The sequence below is a fragment of the Leptonotus elevatus genome, chromosome 9 (genome assembly GCF_054856555.1).
Source record: "Leptonotus elevatus isolate MCC_2025b chromosome 9, RoL_Lele_1.0, whole genome shotgun sequence".
NCBI classification, from domain to species: domain Eukaryota; kingdom Metazoa; phylum Chordata; class Actinopteri; order Syngnathiformes; family Syngnathidae; genus Leptonotus; species Leptonotus elevatus.
The window spans coordinates 15700344-15727144 of record NC_141247.1 but is presented as its reverse complement, the minus strand read 5'-3'; the positions used below and the strand labels follow the sequence as shown (position 1 = coordinate 15727144).

At 41.6% G+C, this 26801-nt stretch overlaps 3 protein-coding genes across 10 annotated transcripts in view; 1 reads left to right on the top strand and 2 right to left on the bottom strand.

Annotated features, from left to right (window-relative positions):
* Positions 1-301: 301 nt before the first annotated feature.
* On the bottom strand, positions 302-8667 carry ints10 (integrator complex subunit 10). 2 transcript variants are annotated; one of them, XM_086085753.1, is made up of 18 exons: positions 8137-8667; positions 7873-7940; positions 7700-7803; positions 7469-7608; positions 7316-7397; positions 7069-7209; positions 6799-6973; positions 5634-5803; positions 5414-5553; positions 5167-5320; positions 4196-4278; positions 3941-4096; positions 3740-3848; positions 3573-3652; positions 3323-3485; positions 1950-2043; positions 1410-1478; positions 302-1021 (listed from the first exon to the last, which is right to left on the bottom strand). In XM_086085753.1, exons 1-18 carry the CDS (start codon positions 8263-8265, stop codon positions 865-867), a joined length of 2214 nt encoding a protein of 737 aa, XP_085941879.1. In that variant the 5' UTR covers positions 8266-8667; the 3' UTR covers positions 302-864. The 2 variants fall into 2 exon arrangements, with proteins under 2 accessions (XP_085941879.1, XP_085941880.1); XM_086085754.1 differs by lacking the exon at positions 1410-1478.
* Positions 8668-9411: 744 nt separating this feature from the next.
* Positions 9412-13750, top strand: slc25a51b (solute carrier family 25 member 51b). 6 transcript variants are annotated; one of them, XM_086085855.1, is made up of 4 exons: positions 9412-9550; positions 9958-10031; positions 10597-10658; positions 10814-13750. In XM_086085855.1, exon 4 carries the CDS (start codon positions 10876-10878, stop codon positions 11794-11796), a length of 921 nt encoding a protein of 306 aa, XP_085941981.1. In that variant the 5' UTR covers positions 9412-9550; positions 9958-10031; positions 10597-10658; positions 10814-10875; the 3' UTR covers positions 11797-13750. The 6 variants fall into 6 exon arrangements, with proteins under 6 accessions (XP_085941981.1, XP_085941978.1, XP_085941979.1 ...); XM_086085852.1 differs by lacking the exon at positions 10597-10658; XM_086085853.1 differs by lacking the exon at positions 10597-10658 and having other exon boundaries at positions 10811-13750.
* Positions 13751-14933: 1183 nt separating this feature from the next.
* frmpd1b (FERM and PDZ domain containing 1b) overlaps positions 14934-26801 on the bottom strand; it is a 40446-nt gene continuing 28578 nt past the window's right edge. The window contains exons 9-17 of one of the 2 annotated variants that reach the window (XM_086084845.1): positions 25680-25805; positions 25439-25558; positions 24505-24638; positions 24235-24361; positions 23855-23947; positions 22753-22935; positions 22262-22463; positions 20977-21936; positions 14934-19772 (exon numbers count right to left, since the gene is read on the bottom strand). In XM_086084845.1, the coding sequence (XP_085940971.1) occupies positions 17323-19772; positions 20977-21936; positions 22262-22463; positions 22753-22935; positions 23855-23947; positions 24235-24361; positions 24505-24638; positions 25439-25558; positions 25680-25805 (4395 nt within the window). In that variant the 3' untranslated portion in view covers positions 14934-17322. The remainder of the gene's footprint in view (positions 19773-20976; positions 21937-22261; positions 22464-22752; positions 22936-23854; positions 23948-24234; positions 24362-24504; positions 24639-25438; positions 25559-25679; positions 25806-26801) is intronic. The other variant, XM_086084847.1, reaches the window with a different exon arrangement.

Genomic DNA, 26801 nt, shown 5'->3' with positions numbered 1-26801 from the left:
ATTCAGAAAAACAGAGGAAAATAGATTGTTTTTTTAACAGGGGAAAAATATTCATTAAAACAGAAAAAAATACTAAAAAAAACAAAGCTCCCCCAAAAAATTAGTCAGAATAACAGGACTTTTTTTTCCCCAGGTGAATGCAATACGCTTCCATATAATTAAAACTTATAATCAGATTTTTTTGTTCATTTTACAAATAGCCATCACGTTAACACATCAGTTTGTTTGCCAAATCCCAAAATAGCATTTGTAAAGTCAACAAAAAGCATAAAAAAAAATCTAATTCAAGGTAATACACCAGGGTTGTTGACTGCTTTATTTAGAATTTAAAGCAAATCTAAAATACACTTAAAAAAAACAACAACACCCTGCACAATCTAAGGAGTTCCAAAACTATGTATTTATGTGGCCCACTTTGATTGGCAATGCCAGGAAGATATTTACAAGTGTTTGGGATAAGCTCCAGCTCCCCTGCGGACAAGCAGTTCAGAAAATGCATAACTTTAAGCGCTTCAGTTGTTCCCAACCTTTTTACCACTCTCATTTGACTCACTAGCTGCTGCCATCTTGTGCCAAAATGTGGTAGTGATCAAGAATCAGTAACGAATATTGACGGTAAATATTTAATTATTTCATGTTTTGTCAAAAAGATAAACAAAAATATTTTTTTTTGTTTTTATTCTGACAAAATATCACATCATGATGAAAATAAGACATGTTGAAATAAACACTCATGGGTTATTAACATAAAACTACCAGTGTGGTAACTACGAAGTGCTGTTTCCACGTTTCATTGTTTCATTGTAAAAAATAAAATAAAAATCAGTCCAACCTCCTTTTTGCGAATGTTTATAAGTGTCAATGTCAAGGGAGAGACTGGACGATGATGATTTTCTCGTTGATACAGAAACGGTGCAGCACGCTGAGCAGATTCTCCCCGCAACGCGACACTTGCCTCTCCATGGCCAGACGGAAATCCTCCTTCACTCCTTTGGTGATCCCTCTCGTCACTGTGTGGTGTCTACACGTGAGAACAAAGATAAACAAAAAAAAACATCATTGCGTTTAGAAACCAACGTTTGAATGCTTACAAGACATCAATCGGCAGCACACATGAAACATAAGCACAAATGAAATGAGACCAAGTGCTGTGAAAAGGCCAAAAGAAAACTAACTGTACAACCAGAACGACATCATCTCAACTAACAACGGTGATGACCACAAAAAGACGAGCGATGGCTCAAATCAACCAAACGGCGACGACGACTTGTTCGAAATGATTGGCCCAAATAAAAATCTGGGGTGGGGGGGGGGGGATGACAGGCCTTGGAGTTGGGAATGAATGGTGACTGGTGCTGGTAGGGGGGTGGGGAGGGATGGGCACTGTGGTAGGAGGGGCCCGGGGGTACCTGTCCATCGTCTGCACCCCTTGGAGCAGAAGGGTGTTTAGCTCCAACCCCAGGGTGGGCCTAGGGTTCCTGAGGGACAGCAACATTCAAACACTCGGTCAGTGCGGCTGCATTTAAGTGTGCTAAAGTCTGCAATTTTGAAAGTTGAAATTGATAAGATTTTTTTTACATACAGTATCTGGCCAAAGTACAACCTTGACATTTTTGCAAATATTTCATTATATCTTGGGACACCAGAGAAGAAAATAGGCCCAATATGGACAATTTCCCTAAGGGGTGTACTCACTTTTGTTGCCAGTGCTACCACATGAGAACATATAATTAAATACCTACAAAAACGTAACGGGTGTACTTTGTTTTTCAAGATACTGTAAAACCCTTCTTCTTCTTTTTTATTTTTAAGCCCGCTCCTATGACAGCTTATTTTCAGCTAAGGTACTCGAAAAGGCTGATTATCAAGTTGACCTTCTCTCTAAACAACACAACGAAACCTGGGGTACGCCGGACCGGATGCCGACTGATAGGATGGGAGGAGCTTACTTAATCAGTATTCCCTGATTGGGCAGCAGCTCCAGCTGGATCCTCCCTCCCTCGGGGGTACGCAGGTATGCAAACTCCTCCAGCATGTCGATGTCTGACAAAGGATGTGAGTTCAAGGAAAGTAACGTCCACATGGTACTGTTTTGATTTTTTTTTAAATATATATATATATATATATTGGTCCAAGGCGCTTGTCCCGCCTTTGTGTACCAGGATTTATATACTGTTTGGGTCAAATTGGACACATTTTTTGCCATGAGACAGCAATAATATATACATTTTTTAAAGCGTTAAATGTCTTTCTTTCTGTCTGTCACCTTGTTTGATGTTTGTGTTTATTCAACAGGGAACTTACGGAAGCGTGGAACCAACGTGGAGTAATTATTTTTGACAGGAAAATACGTTCAAATATACATTTTGGGTAAATGCTAAAAACTTGAATTAATAAAAATAATAAATCACTAAAATTACCAATAAACAATGTTTGTTAATTTTCAAATCTATTGGTAAAATGGAGGCCAAATGCTTAAAATAATAAAAATAATAATTGGACTTGCGCAAGTCAATACCCCGTGGCATTATGGGAGAAAGTGCTACGTTTTTAGCATTTAGCCTACAAGTAGTGATGGACAAATGAAGCTTCATGAAGCACTTGAGATATTTTTTGACTCCTCTAGGTGGAAATGTAATGAATTTCCATTGCACTAGTCTTTAAACAAAGAGCACCATCTCGAGGAGTAAAAAAATAAAAAAATTGTTGCAAGTGCTTCATGACGCTTTCCCATCACTACCTACAAGTATGTTCAAACGTATTTATGAGTATGTTCAAATGTAAGTTTTTGCAAACATGCTCGAATGTATATAAATATGGTTAATTAATTAATTAATGCATTAATTAACTCATTCACTGCCATTGACGGCTAAAAACGTCAAAAATTCATTTGAACTATTTCTATTAGTTTAACATTTTTTCCACTTTTGTTGAAAATCGAGATTTTTTTTTATTGTACATTTAGTTTTGTACATAAAATTTTTGATTAATCGCAAGTTAACTAGTGAAGTTATGTGATTAATTACAATTTTTTTTTAATTATCGCCTCTTGTCCCAAAATTTTTATCTTTTTTTTTTAATGAATTTATGGCAGTGAATGAGTTAATTAATTAATTATTTTAATGTTCACTCCACAGTGGCAGTTCCACACTTCCATATGATCAAAAACACAAAAAGCTAAATTTTCAGCTAAAGGATCAATCATCTATTTACCTGTCAGACAGGCTATTAACACAACATAAAAATTGATCGAGAACATACCACGTTTGCATGGGAAATAAACGACAGTATGTACGGCTTGACGAGAACCACGGCAGGATACTGGTGACATAGTTGAAGAAATTCTCATACTGTAACCCGCCTTGCTGACAAATCTTATCCACGGCTTTTAGAAACAGCATCTCGCCTTGTGGCCAGTCGTACTGAAGGAGGACCACCACATGACCCAGCGACAGGTCATCTCGGTTGTCTGTAAAGGCTCGCGGCTGGGTGGCCCAAAGAAGGAAATGGCGAATCAAGCGGTTGTTTTAGTGCGCGAATGTCTGCAACTGTACAATGTGGACATACTGTACCTTGAAGCAGGCCAACATGAGCTGGAGGCAGAAAGGTAATATAGCATTGCTGGTGCATGGGAGCAATCTTACATCATGACCTAATTTCAAAAAAATTAGCATTCATAAGATTTTGTTGTTGGTCAAATCACCTACTAAAACCATCAAAAAAAAAATCAATAGCTTACATTTCTTCAGTTTGGTCTTGACTCTTGTCTGATCTTCAGAGGGCTTTGCTGGTTCATGGTTTGGCGGTACCAGTCCACTGACAACATCAAGAAGCTTCTCACAGGCCAACTGAAAAAAAAATGAAAAAAAGATTATATCCACCTTGGGGCAGAAGGAACAACTCATATTGTACAAAAAAAAAATTGCATGCTTGTGCCTACCCGGTATTCTCCTAGTGCGTAGTGGCAGGAGGCCTGCTGTATGAGGGCCCTGTGGTGCTCCAGACTGGTCTGACCCGAGGGACTCTGCTGGCCTGACTGTGGCTGCTGCACGGCGGCCATCTGGTGCAGGCTGGACAGGGCCTTGCGGTATTGACCCTGGAAGATACAGGATGAACACTCATTTATCGCGCAAGATGATAGACAGATGGAAGGATGTTGTTAAGAGTAATCATTATTTGTTGAATTGCTTCTTGCCTGGTATATGATCATGTCAGTGAGAAAAATTCGGAACCACAGCCAGCTGTCTGTCTTCCAAGAGGCACAAATCTTCTTGAACTCTGTAAAAAGAATAAATTAACCCAAAAAACATGGGGGCATAATCGTTCAAAAATCAAAGTGAGTGACGCCCGCCCCGCCCCGCCCCGCCCCAAAGGTTTACAACTGCCACGAGACGGCGGCAAAGCACTACTCTAGTCAGGGATGGGTGACTGGTGGCAGCATGACCACACTCTAAGTGGCCCCTTAACTAATTTTCAAAAATGAAATACATAAAGAAATAATAATACTAATAATAAAATATCAGTTTATTAATTAATTTATTTATTTTCCAACCTACAAAATTGATCCAAAAACAATGAAAAAAATTCCATTTGATGTTTTTTCATGAAAAACGGTGTGGTAAATGGGTTCCAGGATTCCCTCCCAAATATTAAAATATATATATATATTGCAAAAAGAACAATAACACCAAAAAAAGTGAAATTTAACCCCCTGCAAATATGTGAATTCACGGCTGCCAAACTGCGAATATGTATTGACTATAGTTTAAAACTGTAATATCACCATTCACCACTAGATGGCAGAAATAGCTTAGTTGTGATCATATTGGGTCTTATCCCGCCCTATAGTGCACTATACAGCATTAGGTCTAATTTTTTTACAGATTTGGAATTATATGCAGGATAAACATAGTACCTCAACAATGTTAAAATTTTGAGTGTGATGATTTTTGTGAAAAAAATGCACAAAATGCATTCTTGCACATAATATTGGTTTGCTGTTCAGCAGTTGTGTGCAGTCCTTGAATGACAAATGTAATGTAATGTAAAACATATATTTTGCACGTAAGCGCATATTTTGTCTATATTTACATGGCATTTTACCATACACCTGGTTAGAAAGCAATACTTTTATTGAATCATGGCGCATGAAGAGGAGATGATTACCAGTTTCAAGGCTGTCATGAGAGTGAAGAAGGTCCCAGCTTTCCCTCGCCGTATAAAAGCCCTCCAGAGTCTCTGACCAGTTGGGCATCTCAGTCTTGTTCACCAAGATGTTTCGGCCACGCACCTTTCCCAAGCCTTCCTCATCATCTGAGCTCTGGAATAACACACACGCAGGAAAACATGGGACACTGCAAAAATAACAACCCCGTTATGGAATAGCAGTGGTGTATGTTTGCGTTATGCTCACAATGGCCTTCTCTCTGCCATCTGCCATTTTTCGCTTCTTGTGTGCGTGTTTGACTGCTCCTCTCTCCATGTCCACATCATTGTACACTGAGCTAAAATCCTCCACGAGAATCCACGGGCCCAAATTCAGAGCATTCACGCCTGATAAATATAACCAACAGGTTTCATTGAGTTAAGCGTAGTGAGTCAACGTGTGCGCGTGTGTAGCGATGAAGACCGACCTTGGAACAGCGCTGGCTGCACAGTTGAGACGTAGAGGAAGGCGTTGCGAAAGAGGACGAGGGCGGTGCAGATAACCACCTGACTGCAGCAGCGGGCTCTGGTGTCTCCCTCCAGGCTCGGTAAGTAGCGACACAGCTCCTTCACTCTTTGGAGTAAGTCAATGTAGCTCCTACAAAATAAAGGCATACAAATGCAACTTTAGTAACCTCACAACAATCACAGGACATCGTTTATAGAGGATCAAACTTGCAAAAAACAAACAAACTGATATTCAAAAAAAAGAACATAATTTAAAAAATGTAATACAAAAAAATTATATAAATGGAAATAAAAACTAAGTAAAAATGAAGACAAAAAAAAGATTTAAAAATAAATATATAAATAAATATAAAAATAGGATTAAATCTCAATCAATCATTAAAAATGCTCTGCTCTCATTTATTTATTTCAAAGTGAGCATGAATTGCGTCATGAAATGTTATTCAAATGAGGGGGGCGGTCCTAAGTGTGTCTTGGGTTGAGCACTGTATTTTAATAACAGCATACTTAGCGTCGGTAAAGCAAAAAACGTGTATTCAACTCAAAATGATAAAAATGCATCCATCTTTTATTTGTTGCATCTACATTATAGGATAACTAACTTTAAACACTCAATCATTGCCATTTGTTCACTTAGCAGCAAACTGATGGTAAGTGATAGCCTGGCAAGCCACACCCACTTTCTTGAGTCTAGACAGGCATCCATAGCCAGCGATTCGGCACCGGCCGAAAACAGGCCGGCCAATCAAATTTGTTTATTTGCGTGACGTCTCTCTTCGGCTAGTAGCCATGTTGCATTTTTACTCCGTAGAAGAAGAAGAAAAAAAAAGAAAGACTTCAACGAGTCGCTTTTCTGACGTCACTCCGCTCTTCGCTCATTGGTTCATTCCACTGTCTCTTAGCTCAGGTTTGCCCCGCCTCAGAAATGCGACTGATAGGGCGGTTGATTTCCAGGCTAGGTAAGCGAGACCTTCAAAATATTCAAATAGACCACAACTTTATGATTGGCTGGACAAAATTAGAGTACCTCCCACACTACCATTTGAAGAACCACATGTATTATTAACACTGACGTGATATATAATTATTTTTACCGGTAAACGGAGACATCAACAGACTGCCTACCTCTGTCCTTTGTCTCCCTGCCACTCGCATCGAGCGCCGACGACTGCAAGGATGTCCAACAGCCTCTCCCAAGGTTCGGCGACCACTGAAGACTTTTCCGACAAGCCGTCAATGACGTACCGCTGCGAGCTACGGGAGACACTGGGAGACTTTAGGGGACCGCCGTCTTGAGACGCTGATCGAAAGCATAAAAAAGACAAAGCTGAATATTAATAATGTCACAATAAATGAAACCACAGCAGCAGTCACGAACACACTGATCTGCTTCACCAATTATCTGTCCGTCGGGTGACGGTCCTCGGGTGACATAACCGATGTAGAATTCGGCAGCTTTCAGGATGTATTTTTGCATCAAGCTGGCTGGCAGACGCATGTCCATGTTGTTTATAACCAAAGGAAGGACGTCACACACTGTAACGCAAATGACAGTGGAACCTCTAAACTTAAATGCACTGCACTTTGCATGTGTTTTTTAACACAAGAAAAACATCAAGTACTAATTTAAGGGTTCGCTAACCAAAAAGTTTCCTGAAACAGTTGATGGGAGATTCCACTTTCTCAGATGTCTCTGCCTCCAACAGCGTTTCACCTAGACTCACCTATATACACAAGGAGAGCATGATTCAATTTGAATTCATTGTCAAATCGATGACCCTCATGAATCTCATACCCCGTGTTGGACCACAGACTCTGGAAAGCGTTTCAGTAGGAGCAACAACATCTCTGCCTTCTCCAAAGTGTTAAAACACTGCTCCGTTGCCTTCAGCAACATCTCACACTGTATACGACCAGGCAGTGTTTCAAAAAGCCCTGGTGGAGACAAACACATACACCCTCAAAATATGCTTTAAATAGTCAAGGAGAGTATTATAGCATGCAAACAAACACACACTTCTCTCACCTCGAAGGAACTGCGAATGTTTGTCCTGAGCATCACTGCGCAAAGCTGCTGTGATGACACTGATCTCACGCCACACAATGGGTTGATCTGGAAAATTTAAAAACCTAAAAAATATTTTTAATAAGTGCTGCGGCCTAAGACACGAACCACTGAGCATGTACACTAAAACTCACATGTCATACAGCAATCTCCCTGCACAAGATGTCCTTTCTGCATTGCGTTCAATGATGTACATTTCATACTGTGGAGGAAAATTAGGTTAGTGAATCGGGTACACTTCATTAAAAAGGACTGGAGGTGAAGTAAACTGAAAAAAAAAGCATTGTTATATTGTTATAGGCAGAATACCAATGCAAGTATACCTAATGAAAAGAAACAAACTATAAGCATGCCATTACTATACTATTATAAAAAGCAACAGATGTGCTAGACATTACCTGTATGTTGAAGTCGGCAGGGTAAAGCGTTCTGGCAGTTATGAGCCAGGCTTTAGCCGCACAAGGGTCATCGGGAACAAGCTCCCGAGCTCTTTTGACCAAAAACTCGCAGTCTTTTTGCGCTGACATTTGTGATGTGCAGTTAACTGTCTCGAAGGCTACAAATTAGCTCCAAACGCAGCTCTCGTTGTTGCCCAACTCTGTCATATAGAATTATTGTGTCATACAATTCGTAGCGGGCGCAAATAACATTTCCCAGGTTAAGGACAATCTACCACAGGCAAACTATAAGGCTAACGTTAGCATTACCAAGCTAGTGTTTTGGATTATTTTAGCTGGCTAATGTCATTTCTGTTTCAATTTAGACCTATCGATAACAGTTAAGATGCATGCGTTCGCGTTTGATGTTACACGCATTGTAAAAGAGACAATCAATTCATATATATTTTTAAAAATTATTCCAACCGATCGGTCATTTCAGGGCTTGTTGATTACGTCGCACAACTGTCGTAAATGCTGTACTTTACGGCCTCCATAGACAACGACTGGGAAAAAAAATAAACAAACATATACAACTAACCCACGCACAAGGAAAAAAATTAAATCAACCTGCTGGAAACGCACTTTTGAACACAGCAATTATATTATTATTACGCAATACGTTTTACAAAGTGACCTTGTAGATAGGTTAGTATTTCAAGCGAATGCCGATATGCGAACTAAAACAGCACAATGCGAACTACAGCACACACTCTCATGCAGTAAGCCCATGAGAAACAAACAACCAAAGCAGTAAATTGATGGCATTATGCTCTGATAGGTGGAGGGATCAGGGAATAATAATAATGATAATAATAATAATAAAACACGACTAAATTAATTTACAGGTGCTGTAATTCAAATCTATTCAGAATACTTGAATGTTATACTATGTATTGTTTTGTATAAACTACTGCATTCTCACTAAAACCTAGCAATATTGTATCTTGCAGCGCTGTTATTGGTTATGTGTAAGTGACATCTAGTGGAGAAATCCACAAATGGCAGGCTTGAAACAGCCCCGTTTACACACAAGTTTCTCTTTGGAAAGATTACATATGATATTAAGACCACATCAAGATCCAGATATCTCTCTCTTATTAGGAAAATATAATAAGCATCGTCAACAACCTTGCATTTACTGCTAGTCGCAAAATACAATATTACGACATAAAACATTCGAGTTACATATATATCCACTAGATGGCGATAAACCAATACAATAGTCCTGACAGCGCACATGATTCAGACAGAAGAAGAGCGACCTGTTGCAGTGGGCTGCAGACACGACCTAGACCAGTGGCCTATTTCCTCTGCAGGGAAGTAGGCAGGTTGCTCTCCACCTGTCGGGGTGACAGGACAGTCCACATGAGAGGTAAGGGCGCCTTTTAAGGCCGCGATTTTCTAAACGTTAAGGTTCTCTCTTTGGCGTTTGACGTTCAATGTCCGTCAAATGCCCACAAACTGTCATCATGCCTTGTCCATTTTGAATCTGGCAGTTTAGCCACTTAGCATGCTAAACGGACACGCCGTGATTGTAGCTCAATATATTATGTAATTATTAATCTTGATTGTTCGTTCAAGCAAGATCGGTTGAGGTTGACAAGCTAGCAGGCAGGGTAGGCAATCGCGTTTAGATTGTTAACTCCGGAGCATTTGGTGAACTTTAACCTCCGGGTTTGCATTCTTTCCACATACATTCGCTTTGCACCTTTTAAATCTGTAATATTTTACGACTATTTGCTTTCACGAAGCTTTTCTTTTCTTTTTCTTTTTGTTCAGGATCGAAAACTGGCATGACTGGTCAAACTGCAAGGAAGCAGAGGGCGTGTTTGCAATCGATCGAAGACATTAAGGTAGCGGAGCCCTTAGCGTCAACATTATATGCTTTGTTTTGTTTGCACGGTAAGCGACCAGCCGCAACTATGTGAACTATATTGTAGTAGTTTATGTGTTAATTGTCTCAATTGGAGGACGAGTAAATAATCTGGTCAGACCTGTGTTTCAACGTATCCCTGCCTCATTGTGCCCCATTTTTGTCCATGCATGTATTGGAATTTAAGATAATAGGTGTTATTTTGGGGACTCACGATGTCCTCACTGTCTTATCCCAACTTTCAACATATTTTTAGTAGAATCTTCCTCTTGAATTTTAGCTTTAGGCTTTTTTTGCACAATAAAAGCTGAATAGTATTGAAATTTGTCGATCTTGTCACTTATGGGCATGCCTAAGATGTCTGCTAAGTTGTGTAATAAGCACTATTGGCAGTCAGGTGGCGGGACAGGCAGGCTGCTGAGGTTGAACAGTTCAACTTCCTGGAAGTCTACGGCAGGAAGCCACAAACATAAGTTACAGGCCAAAAGTTTCGACACACCTCGTTCAATATGTTGACTTTATTTTCATGACTATTTACATTGTAGATTCTCACAGAAGGCATCAAAACTATGAATGAACACAGGTGGAGTTATGCACAGAAAAAAAGGTGAAATAACTGAAAGCATGTTAGTTTCTTCAAAATAGCCACTCTTTGCTCTGATTTTTTTGCACACTCTTAAAATCAAAATCTGCTCGGTTTTGATTTGTGTACCTGTACGCCGTACTCTCTTGTCTGAAAATATTGCCTCTGTGTCATAGCAGGTGTTTATCGAGGAGAGCATTCTAATGTGATGCTCAAGGAGCACTGAGTCTCCCTTATCGCCATGGACACTCCATCAGCCCAAACTCCCCGACCGCCGGCCTCTTTGGCCAAAGGAGGTCACCCCTTGCTTTCTACTGGTCCTCTGAGCGCCATCCTGGGCCCTCAAGGAAAGCATTACGTCTGCGGCTCCATCGCGGCTTTCACCAACATCATGGTGACCTTCCCCATCCACAAGGTCCTCTTCCGCCAGCAGCTACACGGCGTGCTGGCGTTGGAGGCGGTGCGGCAACTCCAGCGGGACGGCCTCAGGAATCTTTACAGGGGGTTGCTGCCCCCGCTGCTCCAGAAGAGCACCACCGTGGCCATCATGTTCGGCTTGTACGAGGACTTCTCCCGAGTTCTTCTATTGCGGGCCGATGGCAGCGGCGTGCCGGAGTTGGTCACGCGAAGCTTCGCCGCCGCGCTGGCGGGAACGGCCGAGGCCTTCCTGGCACCCTTTGAGCGCGTGCAGACGCTCCTTCAGGACCACCGGCACCACGGACGCTTCAACAACACGGTCCACACATTCAGGACGCTTCTGACGGAGTACGGTTTTCGGGAGTGCTACCGCGGCTTCGTGCCAATAGTGCTCCGCAATGGCCCCAGCAACGTGCTCTTCTTCGGGCTGCGAGGACCCATAAAGGAACAGCTCCCCGAAGCCACCAGCCGGGCCGGTCACCTCGTTAACGATTTTGTATGCGGGGGCGTTTTGGGGGCGGCGCTCGGCATCATGTTCTACCCGTTAAACGTGATCAAGTCGCGGGCTCAGTCTCGGGTGGGCGGAGCCTTCCAGCCGTGCAGGGAGGTGCTGCTCGCGGTGTGGCGGGAGCGAGGCGGGAGCGTCGCCATGCTCTTTCGGGGCGCCCACCTCAACTATCACCGCTCACTCATCTCCTGGGGCCTCATCAACGCCTCCTACGAGCTGCTGCTGAAGCTCATATGAGAGTGTGAGGGAGAAACGCGTGGCTAATCGAGTCAGGAGGATGGAGACGTATGAACAAAGTGAGACGCAGCGGCGGCGGCGGATATTCCCAGAGAGATGACGTTGCACGTTGAGCTCACCGCCCACGAGCATGTTTGTGTACGTGTCACGCTAGTTCAACTATACACAAGGGTCCAATGGGAAAAAGTCTTGTTTTTCCTCTTTGTGTAAAACTTCCAACTCAGCACCTTTTTTTCTTCTTTTTTTTTTTTTACAGTATCAAGCAAAAGTTATTTGAGGAGTTTTAAGTGTGTGCGTGTGTTGTGTGCGTTTTGTAGTTTGTTTGTTTTTTTATACACAATAAAAATTCTTGCCAATAATATGTTCTATGCAGCCCCGCCAGTCTAAATACGGTGTTTTGGTTAATACTGCGTTGCTCTGGTCTTGGGTAACAACCAATCACAGCTCAGCTTCAGAAAACAGGTGAGCTGTGATTGGTTGTTGCCTGAGTGCTGATAACTGCGATGTCGTCTTCCGTCGACAGTAAGTGGGGAAAATGGCCGCCACTGAGATCGATAAAAAGGGCTGCATAACTCATATTCCACTAATATAATATTAATCAAAATGTCATGTTTAGACTAGTGAGGTCACATATAATATATAATTGTCAAGAAATGTTTATGGTTGACTTCCCTTTAAGAACCAGCACTAAATTCTCCACCATTACAGAATTGTCCAAAAATGTAGTAAAAGGATTTATTTCTCCTGATGGTTCATTTAAGCCACATTCAAGCAGTAAAAAGTGAATATTTTGTCCAGAATTAATTTGGTAACTTCTTTATTATTCATGTACAATAAATACCTTTAAAAACGATGTTTTCCACTTTTTTTTTCTGGGTTTGGTCAATACCTACTTCCTCAACACAGGTGACGTCATCTTCAGTTGACAGCAAGTGAAAAACGTAGTTTTTAAAGGTATTAATTGAGCGTGAAATACAATGAAGTTATCAAATTAATTTTGGACAAAATACTCACTTTTTACTACTGAAAATAGCTAAATGAGTCAAGTATCCCTTTAAGCAGCAAAATCCATTGTTTTTATCCATCTCGGGGCGGCCATTTTACCACTTGCTGTCAGTTGGAAATGACTTCAACGTTGCTCAGGTAATGGCCAATCACAACTCCTGTTTTCTAAAGCCGAATGGTGATTGGTCGTAACAGCAAGTGGCAAAATGGCCGCCCCTTCAGGCGGATTGCAATGGGTGGATTTTTCTGCCTACTCACTATTTCACCAACTCAATATTAATTTGAATGTGTTGTTTAGACTAGTGGGACTTCAAAGAACATGTAAAGAACATTTTGGGGTTGACTTCCCTTTTGTGTCTATCTTGTCAGTACATTTTCAGCCATATTTGAACATCAGCAGCCATACACTAATCCAGTCATAATCATGAATTACTGCTGTATTAGTATTTATTATTAGGAAAGTATTTAATATAATGAGCTCAAAAGCCCCCCCCCCCCCCCATTAAAAAAAAAAAGCATTTGTCACCGTCATTTATTTTGGGCTCTCCACTCTCTCCGAAAATATGTCCTTCCTTATGTCACGCTTGCTCTCCTCCGCTGTCTGTAACATCTGTTGACATAATGGGCTCACATTTCACACTCGAGTAGCCGCAGCCAGTCAGCACGCAGCCGTCCCTGACCGCCTGGAGAGGCGTACAGGCGGCGCTGTTTGGGCGCACGGAACCATAATGGCGGCAGAGGAAAATGTTCAGTGGCACAAAAAGCCCAAGCTGCCATGTAAATGGACCACTTGGCCTATTTCTTAACTGCTTTTCATTTTTCAACAGTCTACAAAGTGTTGCCTTTTATAAGGTTGGGCTTTATGAACACGAATGCTTTTTTTCCATTAAAGCACAAACGGTTCAAGCCGTTCCTCACAACCAAATAAAATGTCGTAAGTCAATCTGAATGTTGTTGTGTTGTTTCTGTGGGATACAGTGAGTCATCAGTTGGTTTCTTCATTCCTGTAAATGGCGAGCATGAAGTCCGTTTTCTCCTTCTGAGGTCATTTTTAGCTCCTCTGTGGAACCCAAAGCCACAAAAACAAATCATCGATGCGCCCGATGATCACATTTCACCAAAACAATACAATTTGACTCGTTTTGTTCCAAAAAATGGTAATTTTAGAAAACCCATTACTTATTACCTTCCCAATCCTTACACAAGACTAATGTACTATGCGTACTTGTAGGATTCGCCGTGATTAACATGTTTTCTTTTTTACAGAAACGAATCACATCACCATGAGAACGTATTTTCGAACATGTGCCTCGCTGCAGACTTTCTAGATTACTCAATCAAAAAGTCAGACGGATAAAGATCAGATTAAGGGCAATCTGACTTGGAGGGGGCGACTGTCTCAGGCTGGAGGGCTGAGCTGCTGTGGTTACAAAGCCTCCTCGCTCAAGTGTTTCTTTTCATTGGGGCAAAATTGAAAGCTCCGTGCTTTTTAAGGAAGTGTAGGCTACACTACTGTAAGTGTTCTCAATTGACGACGAGCATTCCCTGACCGCAACATTATATAAACCCCCCCCCCCCCCCCCCTCATAAAACATTATTCGCATAGTTATATTGTGGTTGTAATTTCCTGCAATGAGACAACACAGGTGTGTGATATTCCGGTTAACATTTAGCTACACGAATCCCGCTGCACTAATAAACGTTTATGAATACCTCTCTGACAGCATCAATCAAAACAGAATACAATTTCAAGAGAGGACTTGGGGACAACAATATTTTGATATCAATCCAAATCTTTAAAGGGTCAACTTGTCATTTATTCCCAAACACATGTCTTGGTACATCTGCATAATTGTGGGTACAGAAACATGACTTGCGGACGAAATGTACAACTATAACCCAGAAGGAGGACAAACAATGAGGGGACACTGGCACTGCTTTTATGCTTGAGCCTGTTCGATGCAACAGCAGCACATTATGAGTTCTACGTCCAGATGGAGGCTTCTATCAAGGATTGGTGGCTTTTTAAACATGAACTGTCACCTGTCTTGCTTTTTCCAATTTGTATCATTGAGCTTGTATTAGCAGACGTTAACCCCCCCTCACCCCCCCGTGAGATGTAAACAAGCAGATGAAGCTAACGCTGATAACTCACAGATACCAGCACCGAGTCTTTATATTGACAAATTCTAACTTTGTTGAACGTTGCAAGTGATTGAGAGACACAGGCCAACATTTCCAACAAAGAAAGCACCCATTATTTTTTTTTTACATAATGCAGTTACTGTTTTCAATGTTGGCACAAGACAAAAGGAGTTTGCATAGCCATAAACTAAGACATAAACGTACATTTTGGACCTCGGTGCACAGCATTCGTCACTACTGTGCCCAAAAAGGAAAGCAAAGGGGAGACAGTTGTGGTTAAGTGTTTTAAGACTTTGGATCATTGCTACATCAAACATCGTCAACAGTCACTTTTCCGATTTGCCAAAATATTTCAACATAAAGACGTTCCCTTGTTTTACGCCAAGGTCCTTACTCTCACATTTCCAGAAAATATATGCTGTCTTTATATACGTATATGCTGTCCTTTGGATGAAAACTACATTATAATACTGCATAATGCTTGAATGACGGGAGTGTTTTTAAAGATGCTCAGTAGGAACAGAGGAAAGTGTAGAAACACACTTAACGCAAGGTTATGTGTCTTAAAAAAAAAGGTGCAATCTGTCAGAAGTACGCTCCCTGATTTGTAATGGTACTATCTAATCCAAGTTATATGTTACCGTTCAGTTGGAAAAGCAAACTCTTCGAAAAGGTGCAAATCTGCACATATGAAACAAACGGGTTCATTTTTGTGCATTTGTGATTGTTCTTAGTAAATTGGACTGCTATGTGTTATAAATAAAAAAAAAGGGACAATTTACAGATTACACCTTGTCAAGTGAATGAATCAAAGTTAATATAATACTGTATTAAATATAAGATTTTAAAAAATCCAGTGACATCCACAATTTCATATTTTTTAACCACCAGAGACCTGAACATCACAGACCATGGTGCAAATACTGTAAAAAATAAATACATAAATACATACATGGGCAATTCATCCTTACATACATACACAGGTTGTAATAAAATAAGAGAAATATAAGAGTTATAAAACTCATATGTACAAATGCATAGTCCATACGCATCCACAAAGAGGCCAGGCAAAGTTTCCTCATTTAGGGTTTCGTGTTTTCATGTAGATATGCGTGGTGTGCATGTGCATGGCACTTACTGTACAAGAACAAAGGGTTGCTAACTCTCGTACCTCTACACTCTAAAAAGAATTGGGTAAAAAATAACCCAATTATGGGTCAAAAAATGCACAGATCCTCAGCTTGGGTCAATTTGATCCAATTTTGAGTCAAAACTTGGGTAAAATCGTCTAGTTGGGTCAGTTTGACCCACCTTTGGGTCAAAAATTAGGTCATTTTGTATAAAACAACCCAGAAAGTTGGGTCAGACCCTCTGCTTGGGTTCATTTGTCACAACTTTGGGTCGAGAATTGGGCCATTTTGTGTAAAACAATCCAAAAAGTTGGGACAGATCCTCCACTTGGGTTCATTTGACACAATTTTGGATCAAATATTGGGTAATTTTGTATAAAACCCAGAAATTTGGGTCAGACCCTTTACATGGGTCAATTTGACCCAACATTGGGTCAGAATTTGGGTCATTTTGTATAAAACGACACATAAAGTTGGGTCAGATCCTCTACTTGGTTTAATTATTTGACCCAACTTTGGGTCAAAATTGGGCCACTTTGTATAAAACAACCCAGAAAGTTGGGATAGATCTTCTACTTGGGTTAATTTGACACAATGTTGGGTCAAAAATTGGGCCATTTTGTATAAAACAACCCAGAAAGTTGGGATAGATCTTCTACTTGGGTTAATTTGACACAATGTAGGGTCAACAATTGGGCCATTTTGTATAAAACAACCCATAAAGTTGGGTCAGATCCTCTACTTGGTTTAATTATTTGACCCAACTTTGGGTCAAAATTGGGTCACTTTGTATAAAACAACCCAGAAAGTTGGGATAGATCTTCTACTTGGGTTAATTTAACACAATGTAGGGTCAAAAATTGGGCCATTTTGTATAAAACAACCCAGAAAGTTGGGTCAGGTCCTCTACTTGGGTCAATTTGAACCAACCTTGGGTCATTTTGTATAAAACAACCCATAAAGCTGGATCAGATCCTCAATTTGAACCAACTCGGGTTGTTTTGCATAAAAAAGTATCGATTTGTATATAACCCCCAATGGTGGGTCAGATCCTCTACTTGGGTTAATTTGACCCAACCTTTGGTTAATAATTGGGTCATTTTGTATAAAACAACCCAGAAAATTGAGTCAGATTGATCCATAAATTGGATCGGTCCATTTTTTAAAATCCATAATTGGGTTACTTTTGACCCCACTGTTTTTAGAGTGTGAATTCAGTGTCTTAACAGTCCGGCAGGTGAGAAGGTTAAAAGTTGAGGGGTACACCACTAGCAGTATCAGAGGAGACGAGCGTGGGTGTCCGGAAGAGCTGTGTGAGCGCGAACACAGACGAGATGAGTACAGTGCAGCGTTTGGCAAGCAGCCTGACGCCGTCACCTTCTCCTTGGCTCTGTCCAGACCCGTTAAGGCCCCCACTCCTACCCCCAGCACCAGTTCCAGCTGTCTCAACAGCCCCAACAAATTCTCGGTACAGAGCCACGATTTCTTTCAACTTGTCCATCGGCTCCTGGCTGTCGTCGTCCAAGCATGCGTTGCGGCAGCTGTCACAGTCGGAGCACGAACTGGTTCGCATGCATGCTGCCGACAGCTGGACCAACGCACCAAAGCTGTTCGATAAAGACCGGAGGGCTTCGTCGGGAGCCCAGCCCACGCGCGTGGCCCGCTGACACCCGGACGCCAATCGTCGAGCCTCTGCTTGGAGAAGACTCCTCTCAGCCTCTGTCATGCTGGCGGGACTGCATCCCGTACAACAACTTGGCGTAGTGTTGCCTTCACTTCTGTTGTGATTGGGGTCGGGCTCCGCACCGTCCTGCTTTGACAGCGTGTTCGTTTGCATCTGTTCTGGTAACGCCCTTTCCAAGACCAACAAAAGCTGGTCAATATCTTGTCGCAGGGAGGCAAAACCTCCTTTCAGGCCACCGTAGTTCTTGTTGGTAAGGGAATGAAGGGGACCCCGATGTGAGGTTGTCGGAGACACCGGACATGAAACTAAGGGACTGAGTTCCGAGGAGGCAGTGGAGAAAGTAGAAAGCGGACGAGGGTTGTCTCTCAGCAGCGACAGGATATTGGGATTTGGAGGGGGCGTGGTGGGCGAAGGGACAGGAGGCGGCCGTGTTGTTTTGGGACGCGTGCGGCGGGAGAACTCGTAGACAGTCAGCTCCTCGTCGAAGCTGATGCCATCCTCGTTGTCGCCGCTGAAACAGTTGGCGTAAACGGTACGGCAGCCGCAGGCCTCCCGTTGCTGTGGGGGGGTGCCGTCCCCGAGAGAAGACGTCGGCGAGTCCCCACCAATCTGCATGCTGGATATGCCTCCCATTCCAACCGCTGAGTGGGTCCGCGACTGAGGCTGCTCTGATGAAACGTTGTGTGCACTGTTGCTTGCAAAGTTGAGATTTGGATGTGACCCATTTGTCCCATTGACCCTTCTCAAGTATGAGCTCACTTCACCTGCCTCCTTAATGGTAGCTATGACAACTTCAGCTCCATCCTCTAAAAGATTCCCTCTCCCGCCTGATTTTGAAGCCACCGTTTCTTTATCCTTCACAGGAGTCTTGTTCGTATCAGACAACCCACTTGCTACGGACAAACCTGACCCGAAGCCAGATGTATCGCCATTGATTGAGTTGGTAGAGGGGTAGTCCAGAGTCCCTAAAATCTCCTGTGAGCGGGTCATGTACCAGGGAAGCGCTTGAATCTTCCCTCTAAGAGCCGAGGCAGATAGCCTGCCTCCGAGGCTAGAAGAGCTGCTCCTAAGATCTGAGCCAGACCCGGATCGTCGCTCGTCTCTACTTTCGTGGCTAATAACCGCCTTGGAGTTGTTGGAGGTGAGGGAGGTGGCAATTGAGGCGTCTGCGTTTTTGGGTGACAGGCTCTCGTGGCTCGCAGAGACCCTTCTTGGTCCTGATTGGACGCTGCCATTGCGGCTGCTCCAAGGGTGAATACCGTTTGGTGGACTTGTGCTGTCTTTAAAGACGCTTTTGTTCGGGTCTGTTGGAGAGACTGGGGAGCTAGCAACTAATGTTAAAGGATGGAGAATTTTTGGCGAAGTGGGTTTTGGTGGTACTGGAGGGGGAGCAGATAACTTAGAACCTGAATTTGAGCGAGGGATATTTGGTGAATTTTGTGGGTTTTTTGTAGTGCCATGACTTTTTGTCACTTCTGGAGGGTCTTTTTTGTCAGGAATGTATGTTTTGTCTTTGGAGACGACATTTTGCCCATTTTCTTTTGGCCTATTCACCTGTTCGGCCCTTGTTTGTAGCGTGGTGACTGGTAACGGTTGCTTGTTACATCGCACGGCAGTGATGAGCGGCAACCCTCCTGTGCCGTATGTGACTGACTTAAACTCCATCGTGTCCGGCTCCATTTCCAGGAGGTCAGACGATAGACGTCCGCAGGCATCCCCATTGCAGTGGGCATATGACTTCCCGTGCTTCGGAGACTTCGGGGGAATGATCTGAGGTTTGGGAGGCAGCTGGGGTTTCGGTGCCAATGGTGGTTTAACCTTAACTTCGGGTTTCTCTGCAGGATGTGGTTTACGAACAATATTTGTGGGATGTTTAAGCTCTTCTACTTTCTTGATTTTAGGTTGTACTTTATTGAAAAGGGGCGAGGATGGTTCTTTCCCCAAAGCAGATGGAAGAGAATTCCAAGTTCCACTCAACCGGTTAGCATTCCTCCGATCCGCAAGCTCCACATCTGCAAGAGAGAGGAAATTATTATTTAAAGGTGCCAGTAATCGTATATATATTTTTTTCAATCATGTTTGGACCAGGGTTATTCTAGTTTTGGAATTTTTATTATAGCTTTTAATTAGTTTTAGTTTAATTTTAGTTTTAGTTTTCACACAAAAATTACTTGACACTTGGCACTCTTGATTTAAAGATGCAATGTAAATTTAATCGATATCTATTGCTATCTATTATCCTTAAACCAAGAGCACCATCTAGAGGAGTAAAAATATATTGCAAGTGCTTCGTGAAGCTTCATTTTCTTATCCTTAGCCATTGGAGCCAAAAGTCAAATGCAAAATTGACGCCTAGGAGTGACATCATCTGAAGGTGCTTTTCTATTGGCTGCTGCTAGATTATTTCACTTCTGTGCGACACACTTGCAAACATCCTTATTCTGATTAATATCGAAATAAATATAGTTATAGGGGAAGTCAACCCCCCAAAAATTCTTGACAATAATATGTTCTAGGCAGCCCTAGTAGTATAAATACGGCATTCTGGTTAATATTACGTTAGTGTAATATACGTTTTTATCAGTATTTATCAATACCAGAAGGCGGCCATATTGTGAAAATGACATCACAGTTGCTCAAATCTAAGGTAACACCCAATCACAACTCAACTTCAGAAAACAGATGAGCTGTGAATGGTCATTGCCTGAGCCCTGAGCAACTGTGATGTTGTCTTCAGTCGACAGCAAGTGGCAAAATGGCCGCCCCCTGAGATGGATAAAAACGGCTGGATTTTGCTTCATAACTCATATTCCACAAATGTGATATTAATCAGAATGTCATGTTCAGACTAGTGAGTTCACATATAATATATTATTGACAAGAAATGTTTAAGGTTGACTTCTTCTTTAAAGTCACATTTAAAATCAACCCCAGAGGTTCATGTATTCAATTAATTCCCACAGACAAAAACAAAGTAATTAGTTAGTTATGTACACGTTTCAGTAAGTTTTTTTTTTCCAAAAGCATTTTTTATATGTCATTTATATTTTAATTTTGTTGTTTATATGTTTAATAAACAAACAATTTTTTTATTTTTTATTTGTGCAAATAACCTTGGTTTGGACAAATATCCATCAAGATAAAAAAAAAAAATCCAAGCCAATACCGGAACAAATCATTACGTCAGGAAGTTTTAACAAATACACATGTACAAACCCGAGAGATCTGGAACTGGCGGAGTGAATCTCTCCTGTGCATCAAAAAACTCCTCCTCAGACTCTGACACATTCTCTTTGATCAAAAGAGCTGCTTTAGGGTTTGGGGAAGGAGTTTGGAAAAGAGACTCTTCATCCTTGGAGAGGCGCTGCTCAGCTTGTCCTGCTTTGTGACCTGGTATGGAACTGGTTCGTATTGGTACTTTGGGAGGGGTCTTCTTCTTCTTTCTCTTAATGGGCGCTCTCTCGAATGGTATGCTGTCAATCATTCTTAAATCTCTCGAACTGGGGATCTTAGAAATGCGTCTTAGTGCTTCCCTACCCTGCTCTTCCTCCTCCTCATCCTCCTCCTCTTCATCGTCACTAGTAGCCCCCGATGGGCTTGAGAGAAAGTCCGCTTTAGAGAGTTCAGCAAAACAAAGGCAAGAGTTGTCACTGACCCTGTAGTTGAGATTGGTTGGTCTTGACGGTCCTTGGAGGCGTTTTGGTTCCACAAGGTAGGGCTGGTGAACATCCAAAGTTTGGGGACTCTCTCTTGTGAGTGATGCATCCAGACGAGGGAGAACTATGACTGAAGCTCTGCCGTCCTCTAGGGCAGCACTCAACGAGCTGCTAGACAGGCTGGAAAAGCTGCTGGTCACCCGTAGATCCGTGTGGTACCAAGTGGCCTCCGGATTCAGTTCCTCATTCATCACTTTACGCAGACCGCTTCCTGAAGCACCTCGTTCCTCTTCACCCTCGTATTCTGCACCTTCTGTTGTCACTATTATCTTCACTTCCTGTTTGCCTTTTTGCTCCTCCCTCTCTTGTCTCTCTTCCTCTTTCCTCTTTTCTTCCTCCTCCCTCCGTCTTTCCTCCCAGTCCTGACTTGCCGGGTCATGGTGTTTGTAATTCTGAGAGTCCATCGGATCATCCTCATCTGTCGATTGATCCGAGTCGCTACAGCAGCGAGACACATAACCTAACACGATAAACGATATGTTAGGCAAATATTGTGTCCGTTCATCTTTATGTAACCATGAGTGGCTTTTCTATCTCTACCCATACTGTGGCGGCAAACATCAACATGTGATGGAAATATGTGGATCATTCCAGACTTGAAAAACAGATCCAGCTCAACCATTATCAGCACAATTCTTATGACTGTAGAGTATTTTATTATTCACGCGCCGTGTTTGGCACAGTGGACTCGGGCATGTGCATGGATCATTTGAAACTCCAATTCTGGAATGAGTCACGTGTCAAAAATGGTCAGAGAGTAATTACTCAAAACAGTTTTTGCTCACTTGATAGGGATTCATAGCACACGCCCTCTACCACGGTGAACTCCCCACACACACCTTCTTCAGCAGCAATGCGGTGCACCCTCACTTTGGGGCGCCCCATTCGGAAGACATTGAGGCTCGGATCCACCAGGAGTTTGCAGTACCCTCCCAGCAGACACGCTAGGTCTTTGGCTGCCAGAGAGTCCATCAGTAAGGCAAACGGCTGAGAGATGGAGGGCATTGGAGAAGATAGTGTAAAGCGGAAGTGATTAAAGCCAGAGGGTGAGGGAGAAAAGGCAACGGAGTGGGACAAAGGGGGAGAGAGAGAGTCACATTTGAGTCCAGCGAATTAATCTTATGGTGCTCATACGCACTTCCCTTAGGCTACTTGGGTGTCACAGTAGGCACGCTTGACCTATATTTGCTCCAGCATCAATTGTCTAATCTGTGTCAGCGTAAAAGTGCCTCATTTGAAATGATTTTATCTCAGTGTCCATGTGCAACTTACATACCTTCATGTCGTGCAGCGAGATGCGCAGTAGGCTGACTTTGTCCGACTCAGAAAGCAACTCCACGCGGCTGATGCTGCTAAACTCAACCAATGTCGAAATTACGTTGAGCTTGTGGTTGATGACCTGACTCATGCCGTACTTGGCTCCCACCAACAGGCTGACCAACACCTCCCTTTCTTGAAGCTGAGAGAGAAAACATCAACACAGTAAAGCTTTAGCAAGTTAAAGAGGGCGGCCATTTTATCACTTGCTGTTGACTGGAAATGACATCACAATTGCTCAGGGCTCATGTAGCGACCAATCACAGCTCAGCTTGTAAACATCACATGACCAAACTCAGAAAACAAAGTGAGCCTAAAATAAATTCTTTACAATATGTTCTATGTGCCCCAATAGTCTGAAATTGTATTCTGATTAAAATTGTTAGGGAACGGCCATTTTGCAACTGAAAATGACATGATTGTTGCTCAAGGCTGGTTGTTATTTGAGCCCTGACCAACTGTGATGTCATTTTCAGTCAGACAGCAAATAGCAAAATGGCCGCCCCCTGAGATGCATAAAAATGGGTGGATCTTACTGTTTAATTCATATTTCACAAACACGATATTAATCACAATGCTGTATTCTAGACCCCTCGGAACGCATACAACAGAATATTGCAAAGAAAATTACTCTTTGCTGTCATTTTATTTGATTTTTTTTTTTTTATACAGTTTTCAGGCAAAATTAAGAGTTTTTCGCCTCAGTGTAGTACCTCATTGTGCCGCTAGGTCTCCAACTTAAGATGCAGTAATAGTCGTTTCCACAGACCAGAAACCATATATTTTATGCCTGTCAGTATTGTTGTATACTCTCTTTGTACTGTATCTGTTACTGCTCCACGTGTGTTGAAGAAACAGTTGTGAAGGTTTAAAATTATTGTAACATCTCTGCTCATTTCCATTAGCCTAGCTATGGCGTTTTGCATTATAAGTTAGCATTAAGAAAGTGGACTTTTGTGAGACGAAATGATTACGTTTAGTTGAACATTGCTGTTTAAATGTAAAATATTTCATCCTCTTTTGATCTAACTGGCCAAATATATCTGGGTCTTCACACTTACCATCATCGTAGCTGAGTAGGATCTTCCCCCATAAGAAACGAGCTCTCCCAGTTGAGTGAGGTAGGCCAGGCGAGCCTGGGAAACAGATATCACCTAAAAAAACAAACAGCAGTGGGATGAGAAAATACAGGCAATACGGACAGTCTGAGTACAAATAAATAAAACATACAAAAAACAAAACATTTTCTGTCCTCCACTCAATTTACCAAGCTACACATATCCCATAATGTGCCCTTACTACTCAAGCTGTCACTCCATATATGGCTTTAAAACCACACGAGAATTAGCTCTGAGCCCACCCTACAACCGCAACTCAACTCTTACTAGCCATCATTTTTACACTCTACTGTATCCTCAGGCAACCTCAGTCAAACGTTTACCTTCTGGCGAGGCTCTAAAAGAGACTGGATTTTTTTCAGGTGGTAGCTGATTGCTTTCCTCAGGTCCTTCTCCCTCATGTTGCCCAGCAGTGTGGGAGAAATGAAGCTGTCGAGGCCAAACTCCTTCCTGTCATCAAATTACAGTGCGGGGCATTTTAGGTTCATGCTGGAATTTTCACGCGAAAGCTCAATATCCCAAATTTTTCGCAAGTAATGTATATTAGCTTGAAATGTTTTATATCACTTTGAACCATGCACATTAACACTCACGTAATGGCTTTGATGGAGGTCCTGGTCAGCCCGCAGCTATCCAGTCTCTCGTGCATGTGCAGGGCAGCGAGGCGGAGTGCAGTGTTACACTTCATTTCTACAGCAAAGCGCTCCTGGAGTACATCGCCAACACTCTGGAAGCACAAATGGTTAAATCAACATAGAAAATGTGTGTAAAGTTTATGCTTGCAAGATGATACAAGAACTTGTACATGCATCCTTGAACATAAAAGTACAATTTGGATAGCCGGTCTATGATTTAGATGGCAAAAACAATTTTTTTTATTATTTTTATACCATAGACAAATGAACTCATTCACTGCCATTGACGGCTATAGACGTCATAAATTAATTTGAACTATTTCTATTAGTTTAACATTTTTTTTCCACTTTTGTTAACAAGAGTATGAAAACCTAGAAATGTTTTTTTTGTACATTTAGAACAGATATAAAATGTGTGATTTGTCCTGAGTTAACTAGTGAAATCATGCGATTAATTACGATTAAAAATTTTAATCACCTGACACCCCAATTTTTTAATAAGCTTTTCTTTAAAATAAATAAATAGATAATTGTAATTATTTTTTCAAATTTTTAATAATCTTTAAAAAATATATATTTTTAAGATTATTAAAAATTAGGGGCGTCAGGCGATTACCATTTTTAATTCTAATTAATCGCATGACTTCACTAGTTAACTCACGAGTAATCACAAATTTTATATCTGTTCTCATACAATTAAAAAAAACTAGGTTTTCATACTGGAAAAATGTTAAACTAATAGAAATAGTTCAAATGAATTTTTGACGTCTATGAATTATGAATTGAATAATCAATATTAGATCCACTGACAGGGAAATAGCCAATAATACACTTTAGTAAATAAATTAATATAATGTGATGCTGATCTAAGTAGCAGCTATGCTTCTCTAACCTGTAAAAACAGGTACTCAAAGGCAAAGGCGTCCTCCTGTTGCATGTCCGCTGGATCTCTGGGAATGAAACACACCCGGAACAGACATCTATAATCATGGGAGTCTTTTTTTTGCACCACCTGAAGGACACATGAACACCAAAGCAAATGTTAGCGCAAGTTCCAAACAACAACGACATCCTACATCCATTTGATTTGTTGAGGAGGGGGGGGGGGGCGCTATTGTATGTTATTTTCTTACCTTCTGTATAAGCTCATCTTCATGCAGCAGCAGTAGTTTGGTGATGCTGTACTGTTGCTCTAGCACCAGGGCAAAGTATTCGATAGCCCGGATGGATAGTTTATCCTTCAGAGTCAGAACAATATCCTGGAATGGTGAAAAAACAACAGTTGAGACCCTCCTAAACAAACATAATTCACCCTAGTCTGCTGACCCCAAATTGTCTCACTCCCTTTTGCCTCTCTGCGGTGAGGAAAACAAGCCATAAAACACAAAAACCGCTCGACCCAAAATAGAGTTTTTCTTTTGTTTTGTTTTTAACAGTACACTTACAAATACCAAATGAGTTACATCACAGCTTTACCTCTATTCTAACACCACTTATTCTTACATTAACCTCACCCACTGGAACATTCTCCCCCGCTTTCCTCCTTTTAACTCATTCACTGCCATTGACGGCTATAGACGTCAAAAATTCATTTGAACCGTTATTATTGCAAAGTTTGAGCATTTTAAACAGAAATTATTTGTTAAAAGTAAAGGACGGGAGCTTAAAGGGACCTCATTTGGAATGAATGATCAATTCCCGAGAGAGATCAATGAGCGGCGAAAGGTACTGTTTCCTATAATGAAACAAAATAGGCAGGAGGGTAAACGGACTACGATAGCCGTTGATAAGTTATATATCGATGGCCAACTATTCCGGAACCCCAATTCCACTCCCTGGCTGTTCTAATTAGCATTGGTGGAACTAAACTTAGTTTGATTACTAGGTGTATACATATACTGTATATGTGGTTATAAAACCAAAAACATGAATACTTATTATGTTTAGGCTATATTATAAATATAATATTAATACACAACTATATCTAAAGTATATTTATAAAAAATAAAATAAAAAAAATCTCGCTGGGGTTACTGGTGTATTGTTATGTTTAATCCCCTGTTAATTTCCCTCACTTTCACCGCCCTACTCGTTTTTGCACTGTTTTATTTACTTACACGTTACCTTACACGTTACCTTACACGTTACCTTACACGTTACCTTACACGTTACCTTACACATTACCTTACATGTTGCCTTATACGTTACCTCATATTTTATACAAACTATATAAATCACCTAACCACTTTGATTCT

Bases quoted from the DNA above. Each gene is read 5' to 3' on its own strand.
- ints10 (XM_086085753.1), bottom strand. From the start codon at position 8,265: ATGTCAGCGCAAAAAGACTGCGAGTTTTTGGTCAAAAGAGCTCGGGAG. The intron at 4,097-4,195 runs GCAAGAAGCAAT...TGTATCTTCCAG, and splicing joins CTGACATGATCATATACCAG to GGTCAATACCGCAAGGCCCT. The intron at 3,653-3,739 runs GTAAGCTATTGA...TTTTGAAATTAG, and splicing joins CAAGACCAAACTGAAGAAAT to GTCATGATGTAAGATTGCTC.
- slc25a51b (XM_086085852.1), top strand. From the start codon at position 10,876: ATGGACACTCCATCAGCCCAAACTCCCCGACCGCCGGCCTCTTTGGCC.